This window comes from Polypterus senegalus, chromosome 8, assembly GCF_016835505.1.
Source record: "Polypterus senegalus isolate Bchr_013 chromosome 8, ASM1683550v1, whole genome shotgun sequence".
Taxonomy (NCBI): domain Eukaryota; kingdom Metazoa; phylum Chordata; class Cladistia; order Polypteriformes; family Polypteridae; genus Polypterus; species Polypterus senegalus.
In genome coordinates this window covers 16,657,687-16,670,615 of record NC_053161.1, presented here as the reverse complement: position 1 = coordinate 16,670,615, position 12,929 = coordinate 16,657,687, and the positions used below count along the sequence as shown (strand labels likewise).

Here is a 12,929-nt window from a genome sequence, read left to right as displayed (position 1 = left end):
GTTGTTTCAACATTAAATCAGGGTGCAAGCTCATCAATTCAATGATGTTAATGTTAACACTTTAATGTTGACTTAACATTGATTTAACGACTACTTGCTATCTGGGTACCCTTCGGTAAACTGCAGCAGGTTTCACTCCCTATGACTCTCACTATGATGCGTTGTACAACAATTGTGCAGTCCAGCAGAGGAGCATGCATGTTCATTTGACTTTGGCTTCAACTAGACTAACGACAGAGTGCTGCGCTATGTGTGTTCGAATTACCAGCAAATCATTGCAAAGCGTTGTATGATATCAGCTTCGATCCGTTACAGTTAATGCATAATTTTCAAATTGCCTTTAATTTTTTATTTTACCCTCATACAACACAGGCCAATTTTAAAATATTCATTTTTTTATTTAGTTTAATTTATATTTACAATGCATACATTATGGATAAGTAAAAGAAACATTAATACATTATAATAAGATCAGTTGAGAACAAAGAAATAAAAAGTATGAAAATGTGTAAGTCCTCAATCAGAGATAGCAAATTATCTGAAAGGTAAGCGAAGGTTTATCTTATTTTGCTAAATGAGAGTAGCACAGATAAATGCCTACAAAATTCAAAAGCACCATTGAAATGTTCTTTGCAAATTTATTATGGTTTTAAATAAAATAGCTTCTCTTATGGTAGGTGGTTTTGCATCCATATAGGTGAACAAGGTAAAATAGTGTGCTGACAGTTATCACAACAGATTGCTTATTAAACAGCAGTTGTCACTTTGGCAGCTACACCAAATATAGCCATTAAAGGATTACAGATGTTTGTTACTTCAGGTTTGTTTGATTATATTTATTTTAATACTGTCTAAGCAATGGACATGAGACCAAGGGAAGCATACAAGACAACAGTGCCTCTGCTTTTGGATAGCCTACAGTTTTCAATTCTGTTAGATCATGTTTGACACAGACTGAGGAAGAGTGAATTTTTCTTGAGGACTAATTGCCATTCATTATCTGAAAATGTAATTGAAAGGTCTTGTTCCCTAGCACTTTCTCATATTATCCAAAGGTATGTTCTTTTGAAAAGGATGGTGTAGTTTGGAATTACTACCTATATATTATAGCGCCTAGAAAAAAGCCTGTAGCATTCACTTGGTAGAAGACACTGCACGCTTTAATGAAATGCTATGTTTGAAGCATAGATGCAAATATGTTATACATTTACATATCTCAATACATTTACATATATTCACCATATGTACTGTATATGTTGTGGGTGACAAAAATATATGGGTAAGAATACAATAAACAAAAACACTGCAGCATTTAAGATTCTCCGGTACTGATACTATATCCTAAGAGAGCGCTGAACCATCAAATTTTGGCTGCTGGTAGAAATGAGTAGCAATTACTGCCAATGTATTGACATTGATCTAGTGCAACTGGCAGCATGATAAATAAAATCAGGCATACACCCCAGACATAGGTCACTGTCTGAATAGAGGATGCATGTTTTCTTCATATCATTATGTTACTCCTATTCACACATCACAGCATGCTGGGGTCAATAGCAACTAAAAACTTGTCCAGTAAGATTAAGCATGGGCGTCTACTTTAACGTTATTTGCAATGGTTGGTGTTCTGTCCAGTGTTTAAGAGAAAGACTTCTGTTTTGGTTCAAAAATGGATTAAAAATGAAGGCAGAATGGATGAACTTACCTAAATCCAGGTGGAAATAATCGCAGAGTCTCTGAAATCACTTGATCTAGGTAAGGCAGCTCTTGCACATTGTTATAATCCAGAACTTCCTAATAAAAGATCATAGAATGCAGTAAAATATAAGTGTGGGCATAATTAAATAGTTCTACCGTTGATTCACTTTCATAATGTTTTGATGGGATTAACAAAATTAGGGCAACGTAACACATTGCATATTAGAGGACATATTTTAGTCTCCAGAGATTAAATAAGCATTTCCCACAAACAAACAGTGTCACTTTTTGTGTATTACTGAAGAAAATTCATAAATATTTAGATAGTATGTAAAAAGTAAAGGGTTACATCAATGTCCTCCAAGTGAAAGTACAATCTTGATCTGTTACTGCAGGTCGATTTGTGACATGCTACTCCTAATTTAAGTGATCTTTGCTACAATGTCTTGACCACATAGTATTTTTTAGCATGCTAGGTTTATAACCTTTCGGCGCTTTGTTTAATGTGAAATGATTAAGAATGTTGCCAGATTTTTTCATAGTTGCTCAAGTAACAGTAATAAAAAATATTCAAAAACACCAATATTATATTAAAAAAATTAAAAAGATTTTATTTTCTTTTATTTAAACACTTGTTTTCACACTGCAACTGAATGATAATGGCAGTTTTAGCACATGGTGTTATATCATGAGAAAACATAAAAGTATATCACTATTCTGATGAGAAATGTCCTTGAACAATATTTACACATCTAAGTGTTTTTATTTCTACCATATTCCTTCTGCTTAGTTATGTACTGGATTTTTTCTCAGCCTGCCAGTGTTAAGTGTATGACCTAATAATAGTTTTTTTCACATAAATACCTTTAATGCTGCCTGTGAGGCCTTTATAGCCAGTGTAATTTAAAGTTACAACAAAATATAAAAAGATATATATATAAAGGGAGTGAATGGTTATACTCAGTAAAGCTGTCCTGTACTGTAATTATATTCTGCATTCTTCTTAAAATGTTTTACAGCAGTACCTTGCAATACTTTGCAGGTTATTATCTATACTAATAAAAGGCAAAGCCCTCACTCACTCACTCACTGACTCACTGACTCACTCACTCACTGACTCATCACTAATTCTCCAACTTCCCGTGTGGGTGGAAGGCTGAAATTTGGCAGGTTCATTCCTTACAGCTTCCTTACAAAAGTTGGGCAGGTTTTATATCGAAATTCTACGCGTAATGGTCATAACTGGAAGCAGTTTTTCTCCATTTACTGTAATGGAGATGAGCTTCAACGCCGTGGGGGAGTTTCGTGTGACATCATCACGCCTCCCGTAATCACGCAGTACATAGAAAACCAGGAAGACCTCAAAAAAGCGCTCAAGAAAACATGCATTATATAATTGAGAAGGCAGCGAAACAATAAGAAGCGAGCGAGTGACATATACAACTATATTCATGAATTCTGCTACTTGAAACAAAGCACGATGTAAACCTACACTTTAAATTAAGTTCATAGACGGGCTGCCGCTGGCGTTTGTAATTTAGTGCCTGCCCATATAAGGCCGTCCGTCAGCGGCAATCCAATAGCAAACTCCCACTAAATATTCACGGGTTAAGGACTGTGCTTATGCAGAGGAAGATGAGATGGTCAGGGTGGTGTTTGGCACAAACTCAGCGAAACTGCGAGAGAAAGTTTTAAGTGCCAGGACTAAGGTAACATTAAATACAGCTATGGACATAGCACGAGATGGCACCAGCACAGCTGGGAACCTTCGATATATGTACACCGAGTGGCTCATGTGAACTGGCGCGTGCACAGATAAAAGCAACAGTTCCAAGAGCGCTGAACAAAAACCGAATTACACAATTGAAAAGGCAGCAAAAAATATGAAGCGTCTGATAAGCATATTCATAAATGCAGCTACTGTGGAAACAAAGCACACGGTGGAAAAAGTCAATGTCCCGCTAAAGGAAGACAGTGTAAAAAACCCGTGCATGCAGTGTGTCAGGTCTCAGATAAAGAAGAAGGCGAGCTGTTTATTGATGCAGTAAGAAACGAATCGATGAATGAAACCTGTCATCTTTACAGCGATTGACAAACACGGAATGTAACTTGAACACAACACATCCTACAAATACGAACCTGATTGAAAGAAATAATGATAATCAAATCCTTGATGACAGCAACACTCAGTAACACTCACAAAACAAATACTGTATATTGACAGTCATGTTACGTTATTTTTAAAATGTTCCCTTTTCTTTTTCTACCTTTTTTAACACACTACTTCTCCGCTGCGATACGCGGGTATATATATATGTATATATATATATCCCGATCTACATACTCGAATAATGGATACTTTATTCGCCATCAATGATTGTTTTGGTAAAGCCATACTCAGTGTATTCATTAGATGAGCGGTAAAAAGTAGAGCGAGGGAGGATGACTCATTGAGGCATGCAGGCTGTAGTCTTGCGTCAACTCTATCTGAATTGCGATCACATTTGAAAAAATATATCTTTTCAAGTTCTATTTAGTCCATATGTGTCAAACTCAAGGGCGCGGGCCACATCCGCCCGGCGTAATTATATCCGCCCGAGATCATTTTATATACTGTATTATTGTTATTAAAGCCCGGGTATATGAAGCGCTGGTAACACAATAAACTACAGATCCCATAATGCAGCGCTTCAGCTGCCTTGCCGAACACTTACGCGTTAATCAAGTCTACCTTATGATGCTGCAAGTTATTGCGAAGCTAGAGTTATTCGCACTGAGTTTGCACGGCGCTTTGGTGACTTTGAAGAACAAAAAGTCCGTCTACATGCGGCTCGAACCTTGTGCATGTTTGGTAGCACATATCTGTGTGAGAAGCTCTTCTCAGTGATAAAGACTAACAAAACAGCACACAGGAGTCGCCTCACTGATGAGCACCTGCAATCCATCCTGAGAATCTCCACAACACAGAACCTCACACCAAACAGAAACGAACTTGTGGCCAAAAAAAGATGCCAGGCGTCCAGCTCTAAAATGACATATGAGCAAAGACAACTGAATGATTTGATTTGTTATTGCACACAAGAGCGGAGTCAACCGTTTTAACAAACAGCGTATTGCACTGATCTGAAATAGCTGTGTGTGTATATATGTAGATATGTATGTATATGTATATATATATATGTTTATATATGTGTGTATGTATTTATGTATATATTGTGAACGCTGGCCCCGGCACAGACAGACGGACATCAATTTGTCACCCATCACACTGTTTATTTACACTATTTACAAATACAGAAGTCCAGTGCACACTCACGAACCCCAGTGCCTCTTGCACTGATTCCCCCAAAGTCCAGGGCCCACAGTCTCTTTGCCTTCCTGGCGCCTCCGTCCTCTCTCTCCAGTTCAGTCTTTCTGCCTCCCGACTTCCACCCCCGACTGGAGGGAGGCGGCCCTATGGGGAGCGGATGGGCTCCAGCTGCTTCCGGCACTTAACAGCGCCACACCCCTGTGTGGCAGAAGTGCCGGCCGTACACCCGAAGCCATCCGTGTCTCGCTGGTCGTCTTCCCCGGCACTTCCTGGTGTGGCGGAAGTGCCGGGCTCCCGAATAAACAGGCACTGGGCGCCGCCTGGCGGTGGCCACGGGTCCCTACAAGGCTGGGCTTCCAAGCCCTGTACCCGAGGCCCCCTGTCTAACCAGGACGGACGCCCCACTCGTTCTGGAGGAGGCACACGCCTCCTCCGGTCCTCCAAGGCGTCCCGGCCGGGCTCCATCCCGGCCGAGGGCCACACGGGACGAACCGGCATCGGGGCGCCGCCTGGCGGTAACCACGGGCCCCTACAGGGTAGGGCTTCCATGCCCTCGACCCGTGGCTCCCAATAGAACCAGGGCGGACACCCTCGCGGTCTGGAGGAGGCACAAGCCCTCCTCACGTCCTCCTGGGCGTCCCGGCCGGGCTCCAGCCCCGGCCGGCGGCCACAGTGCCCCACCGCTAGCGAGGACACGTGGGTCGAGCGGCACAACCGAAAGGCAGCACGTCCCGGTGAGGGTCCTACTATGCCCCCAGGGTCCAACACGGCACCCTGGGACATCCGTCTTCGGCACCCCCGCCGGCGCAAACGCGCCCCTGTGGTCTGCGCCGCTCTCGCCCCCGCTGTTCCCCGCAGTTGGGACACTATTGGCCTCTCGGCGTGGAGCCCTCCCGCGGCGGCCCGTTTCAGGAGGGCAGGTCCCTGACGCGTCGTCCCAGCACTCGTCGGGGCTTGGGCCTGTGGAAAAAGGAAAAGAGGGCCAGAAGCACTGCCAGGACACTCAGCCCGAGTGCCCTGCCGGTCTCCGTACCTGCAGTGCTCCTGCCCCCTCCGATAGCCCCTGACTTGCCTGCTGAAGTCCTCCGTCGCGAGGTTCCATGCCCGTCCGCCTGTTGTCCGCGGCACTGCTCTCGCAGGCGGCTCGCCCAGCCGCCCAGGGGATCTCCTCTGCCCGCACAGAGGACGGCCCTTCTCCGGACGCGCGCACCCAGCGCCGCGCCCTCTCCTATCGGAGGAACCGGCATTCACCCTTCGGTTCCTCCTTCTTCTCTGGGCGCCCGACGGTCTGGGTCTGAGCACAGCAAAAGCTCAAATCCAGCCCCGTCTGCGTCCAGGCAGAGCGGCAGGAGACAGCTGCGGGCTTGAAGCGCAGGGCGCTAGGACCCAGGGCACTCAGCAGCCCCGATCCTACCAGCCCCTGCGTGTTCGATCTCCCAGCCTCTTCAGCCGTCTGCACCGCGCGTCGCTGTCGGGAGTTGCCTACTCGGAGCTGATCGTCCCCTAAAAGGTCACAGCCATGTTCGGCAAACCTCCCCACTTGCTTTACGGGGACGGTAATACTCACCACCCCCGCCGTGTTCTGCCGGCCTCCGGTTCCAGCGCCGCGCCCGATCCTCCGTCTCACGCGGCGTCTCTCCCGCGACCGCCTTTCCGTCAGCTGCTCACACTGGCGGCGAGAACACGTAGCAGCTCCTCTAAGGGCGGCTTGGCGGGCGAAGGGACTCCTCCGGCGCACGCCGAGCCGCTGGTGGAGAGAGAGACAGGCGTCGTTGGGCTTACCTGTCCATCAGCTCCACGCGACGCCTGCCTCCTCTGGGCCACTCCCTCTGGCCCAATCGGGTCTCGGTTTGGCACGAGACTGGCATTCCTTGGGCCCGCCTCTATCCAATCATCGGCGGCACGCAAGACACACCGCCAATCCCGTGCCTGTCAGCGGCGGGACATCCGGCCCGCGCCATCTTGCCTTCCCTGCTCCGAGTGCGGAGGCGTGCCTCTTCGCGCGTTGTGGCTGCGGGCGATTCCTTGAGCCGCAGCGCTCCGTTTCCGCAGCCTTCTTTGCTGCCGCCGTCGCCGCGCTGCCGACAGCCCGTGGCCCGGCGTGCTCCTGCCACGGGCGCGATCCGGTTCGTCCCTCCCTGTAAGAATAGAGGTAAGACCGACCCCGAAGGGCCGATGATTGCAGGGCAGGGCACTTACCTCCCGGATCCCGTCATGCCGAGGCCCCCGCCTCGGTGTGGCCTTCTGTGCTGCCACGCCGGCCTGGCTGTCCGTCTCGACAGCGCGACTGGAGCCCGCTGCGCTCCGGCGATGTCGGGTTCTCCTCCGCACTCGGGGAAAGCCATTCCGCTGTCCGGAGGCGGTTTCTGGGGCAGCGCTCCCGCGAAGTCGTGCGGGCGCTCCGCGCCAGTGTGTGGGTCGCTGCTGCGCCGGGCCGTTCACAGAAATATTTTGTTTGAACACAGGTCCCCGCCTTGTCCCAGGCGGAGCATCCTGCCGACTACGCCACTGTGAACGCTGGCCCCGGCACAGACAGACGGACATCAATTTGTCACCCATCACACTGTTTATTTACACTATTTACAAATACAGAAGTCCAGTGCACACTCACGAACCCCAGTGCCTCTTGCACTGATTCCCCCAAAGTCCAGGGCCCACAGTCTCTTTGCCTTCCTGGCCGCCTCCCGTCCTCTCTCTCCAGTTCAGTCTTTCTGCCTCCCGACTTCCACCACCGACTGGAGGGAGGCGGCCCCTTTTATGGGGAGCGGACGGGCTCCAGCTGCTTCCCGGCACTTAACAGCGCCACACCCCTGTGTGGCGGAAGTGCCGGCCGTGCACCGAAGCCATCTGTGTCTCGCTGGTCGTCTTCCCCGGCACTTCCTGGTGTGGCGGAAGTGCGGGCTCCCGAATAAACAGGCACTGTGGCGCCGCCTGGCGGTGGCCACGGGTCCCTACAAGGCTGGGCTTCCAAGCCCTGTACCCGAGGCCCCCTGTCTAACCAGGACGGACGCCCCCACTCGTTCTGGAGGAGGCACACGCCCTCCTCCAGTCCTCCAAGGCGTCCCGGCCGGGCTCCATCCCGGCCGAGGGCCACACGGGACGAACCGGCATCGGGGCGCCGCCTGGCGGTAACCACGGGCCCCTACAGGGTAGGGCTTCCATGCCCTCGACCCGTGGCTCCCAATAGAACCAGGACGGGCGCCCCCTCGCGGTCTGGAGGAGGCACAAGCCCTCCTCACGTCCTCCTGGCGTCCCCGGCCGGGCTCCAGCCCGCCGGCGCCAATATATATATATGTATTTGTGTGTATATATGTGTGTGTATGAATGTATATGTGTGTATATATGTGTGTGTATATATGTAGATATATATGTATGTATATATGTGTATATGTATAGATATGTATATATATATACAGTATATGTTTATGTGTGTGTGTAAATATATATATATATATATATATATATATATGACAACAACACTCATCACTCACAACAGTGACAAAACAATTACATTCACAATCAGGTTACGTTATTTTCAAAATGTTTCCTTTTCTTTTCATTGCTTCTTTAACACACTACTTCTCCGCTGCGAAGCGCGGGTATTTTGCTAGTTAATAAAATATAGGTGAGCCATAAAATGGATTAAGCATGCTTGAAAAAAAAGGTAACGTTAACCATATCTAATATATAAAAAAACACGACTGCATATATAAATATATTGCACTTCCAGAAACAGAAAAATGTATAGTGATCTCCTGCTATATCGCGGTTCAGCTATCGCGCTCCCTCTAAATCGCGGATTTATTAATATTATTATTATTCAGGGCTCTAGAGTGCGTGTGCGACCTAATTTCTCAATGGTGCGACTAAAAAAAATCAAAGGTTGCACCGGTGCGACCAGCCGTTCGAGGGGGAAAACAGACACACATTAGGCCCATATCGTGGTCTAAACCAATCAGAGATAGTGAAGGGCGGATCCCCCCTCTGATTGGCCGTGGTCCAGATATTCCTGTACGTGTGTACGTTTGAAAATGCATGTGATGCAGTCAGACAGAGAGAGGTGAGTAGCCCATCAGGTAAACAGTGGATGTAGCCGCGGATTATGAGAGAAGATGAAAAGAACGATTGACAGCTTTTTAGTTAAGAATGTTAAGTTAGGGCCTGATCCGTCCAAAAATCATAACCAATGCTCTGACACGGAGCCATCAACCTCCCAAGTTATAGCAAGCCCTAGTCCGGAGACGGCATTAGATAATGAGCCACATACGATCGAGTCCAAGCCCACTGAAATTAAAAGGGGTAAAGTGTATACATTTCGAAAAGAGTGGCTTGACCAGTTTCCCTGGCTAAGATACAGTAAAGCCGATAATATAATGCACTGTATTTACTGTAAAGAGTGTGGGGAAAGACCATGGCCGGCAGTAGTGCATTTGTGACTGGTTCTAATACATTTAGAATTGAAATGCTGAAAAAGCACAATGCATCTATAAAACACATTACATGCCGTGATAAATGCACTGCTCAAGTGTCCCTCTCCCGCTGCCTTTCAGCGGCAGGCAGCAACAAACAGATCATCAGATCAGGTCGCGATGATAATTAAGTTTAACGCTGCCTACAATATTGCAAAGAAGAACTTCCCTTCACTAAATTCAAGTCCGAAATAATTCTTATGAAGAAAAATGGCTTGAACGTAAACCCGACGTACAGCAATGATGTCGCGTCGCCAATTTATAGGAGTCATTGCAGATACATTGAAAAAAAAGACGTCTGTGCAAATTGCGAACAGTGCGTACATGGCATTCCTGATCGACGGAGACACAGATATCGTCACAAAGGAATGTGTCATTGTGTACGGTCGTATCTTGCGGAGAGGAAGACCGGTGAATATACTTATTGGACACATTGAGGTCGAGCATGCTCATGCCCAAGTCTGGAAGATTCTGATGCTAGAGAGAGTGTGGCCAGCTGGTTTAGTCAAGGCCAAAGATCAAGAAGGCCAAACTACAGGAGTTGGCCATCCGAGTGGCATGTGACTGCAATGGAGGATAGTCCATAAGACATTGAGCCATGAGATGTTCAGTTTGAAGCCCTTAAAACACTCAATTTAGATTTTCTTTTAGTTAATTTATCTTGAGATTTTTTAAGTTTAAATTTCAGCTCAGTAAAGCACTTTAAGCACCAACACTTTTTCAGTAAGTTACCTTTCTTGTAGAATTGTGCTTGCCTTCAAATAAAGAACTTTATATTGACCAGATTGTTAGTTAATCATTTACAAGTCAATATTGCCTATATGGACAGCGATTAAAAAAACAAACAAAAAAACCAAATAAATAAATTAATAAAGTGAACGTGTAAAACTGGTGTTAAATGTGATGCAGTTGAAAATTTGGGTGCACCTAACTTTTGTGCTGATGCACCTAAGAAAAAAAGTTAGGCGCACCAGTGCAACCAGTGCAAAAAGTTAGTCTAGAGCCCTGTTATTACTAGGGGGCTCTGCCCCCTGCTTGATTCGCTCACCCACCCCCGGGTTTGGTTTACCGGATAAACAATTTAAATAGATTGTTATTTTCATGGGAATTGTTACATATGCATGATTTTCATTTTTACTTTAAAACTTTTCTAAAAACAATATTTGTCCTTTATTTCCTGCCCTGGGAGTGGTTAAATCTCTTTCTCGTGGGACTTACAACGCTGCTCACATTGTTAAGGGGGATCTGAACACACACTAAAGAGATACGTTTGGTTCAGCAGGTGTCTTGCTGCTGCTGGCCAGCTTTGTGTTGCGCTTGTTGCGCTTTGCATCAATCACTTAAAAACCTGTACAGCAACTGTCCTTTTGCCACTTTGCGTCTATGCCACAAGCGTTCTTGTGATGGTTGAACACACACAAAGGAGATCATCTGCTCAGATCATCTGCTGGCTTGCTGCAGCTGCAGCTGCTGCTGGCAAGCTGCGTGTTCTGCTTCTTATTGTGTTAAGAGCTGGGAGCACCTGAAATTTGTCTGCCAAAAGCATTCCAACAACTGCTAGGTTAGATGTCTGTGAACTTGTTTTAAATTGTTTGTAAGTAGGGCGTGACATGCAAAAGTCACTGTCTCATTGGTTTTGTTTCATAAGGTTGTAATATTTAGTCTTGCGTGTTGTCAAAGTGTCTCTCTGAGATGATCTGGTTTCGATCACTTCGCTCAGCCCTACCGGAGGCGCGCTATGCTCCTGACACTTCGCGTCTCTCCTGCTCGCGTTCTGAAGGGGGGGAGCTGAACGCACTCTAAGCAGAAGTGGACGGATCAGCAACTGGGTTTGTGCTGCTTCTGCCAAGATGCCTGTTCTGCCTGTTGGTCTGTGCGTCAATCATTTAAAAGCCTGTACAGCAGCTGTCCTTCTGTCTCACTGCCTTGTCTTGCGTGGCGTTAAAATGTTTTATAATAGAGAGATGTTACTCATATACTTAGCCCAACATCCACATATCATTTAGTAAGTTTACATGTGTTTAAAGCGTGTGGGAGGGGTATTTTAAGGCTTAAACTATAAAATAAAATGTATATATGGTCTTTCTATATCGCGGATTTTCATTGATGGGTCTGGAACGTAACTTCTGCGATAGGCGGGGTAATCACTGTATAACTTTTTCATTAAAAATGAAAAAATATTAAACTACTGTCACTTTTGTAATAAGCAAGATCAGAAAGCATTGTGCAAAGTGAAGGCAATACTGAAGCAGGTGAACATCAACATCCGAAACAGCCCCAATTATTAACATTTAGAATTCCAGAACTGCTCTTTCCACAACTGCAAATACAATGACTTTTGCTATTTTCTACATATATAAGAAATACAGAAAAGTAAGAGGACATCTATACTAATAAAAGGCAAATCCCTCACTCACTCACTACTGACTGACTGACTGACTGACTGACTGACTGACTGACTGACTGACTGACTGACTTATTACTAATTCTCCAACTTCCTGTGTAGGTGGAAGGCTGAAATTTGGCAGGCTCATTCCTTACAGCTTACTTACAAAAGTTAGTTAAATATTCGCGGGTGAAGGACTGTGCTTAGCATATTCATAAGTGCAGCTACTGCGGAAACCATCCCTCAGCGAAAGTGCGAGAGAAACTTTTAAGTACCAGGTCTGAGCTAAAATTAAATAAAGCCGTGGAAATCGCAAGATCGCACAAGATATTCGTGAGATACAAGTTTAATGAGAAGACGCCGGGTATAAAGCCTCGATGCTAAAGACCTGCCGAAGTCATGGAGAACATGGAAGGATGAGTTCACATTATACGCAAAACTTGCAATGCCGGAGGCAGAGGAAAACACTAAGGTCAGATTATTCCGTTATCTTATTGGAGAGAGCGGCAGAGAATTGTGTCAGGCGCTGACCGGTGATGTAAGACCTGATGAGTTAACCATGAGCTTGAGTGGTGGGCCGTCAGGGCCTGCAAGGCCTTCTCTGCTGGCCTAAAAAATATCTGAATCACAAACTGATGTTAATTATATTTTGTCCATGAATACTTATTAAATAACTCCAAATTGTCTGTCTGCTTCCTTTCATAGCTTTTCCGATGGTTGTGCTGCTTTCACACATGTATTTTCGTATTAAAGCATTTAACCAATCACATTTCAGCCATCATTTGTTGCCAGGCAGAGAGTCCTTCACAATCCATTCTGCAGGCCCTCTAACACAGAATAAATGTCGATTAAACTGTTGCTTCAACCAATCAGATTTTGAGTTGGTGTCAGTAGGGCCCACTAGTAGGCGTACGGCAACGTCACCGTATTCAGACCCATTGATTGGATAGAAGCCGATATGAGGTACTCTACGAGGCCACTGAACACACAGCAGGCGCTCCGAGCGCAAGAACCTCATGAGCACTACCGCCAACTCCATGGCAGGATTATGGACAATATTATTTGC

General features: G+C 46.0%; 1 protein-coding gene across 2 annotated transcripts in view; it reads right to left on the bottom strand.

Annotated features, from left to right (window-relative positions):
• The window catches only part of tbxas1 (thromboxane A synthase 1 (platelet)), a 306,119-nt gene that overhangs the window by 16,936 nt on the left and 276,254 nt on the right, over nucleotides 1–12,929 (bottom strand). For both annotated transcript variants that reach the window (XM_039760829.1, XM_039760828.1), the window contains one exon: nucleotides 1,706–1,794. In XM_039760829.1, coding sequence (XP_039616763.1) covers nucleotides 1,706–1,794 — 89 coding nt within the window. The remainder of the gene's footprint in view (nucleotides 1–1,705; nucleotides 1,795–12,929) is intronic.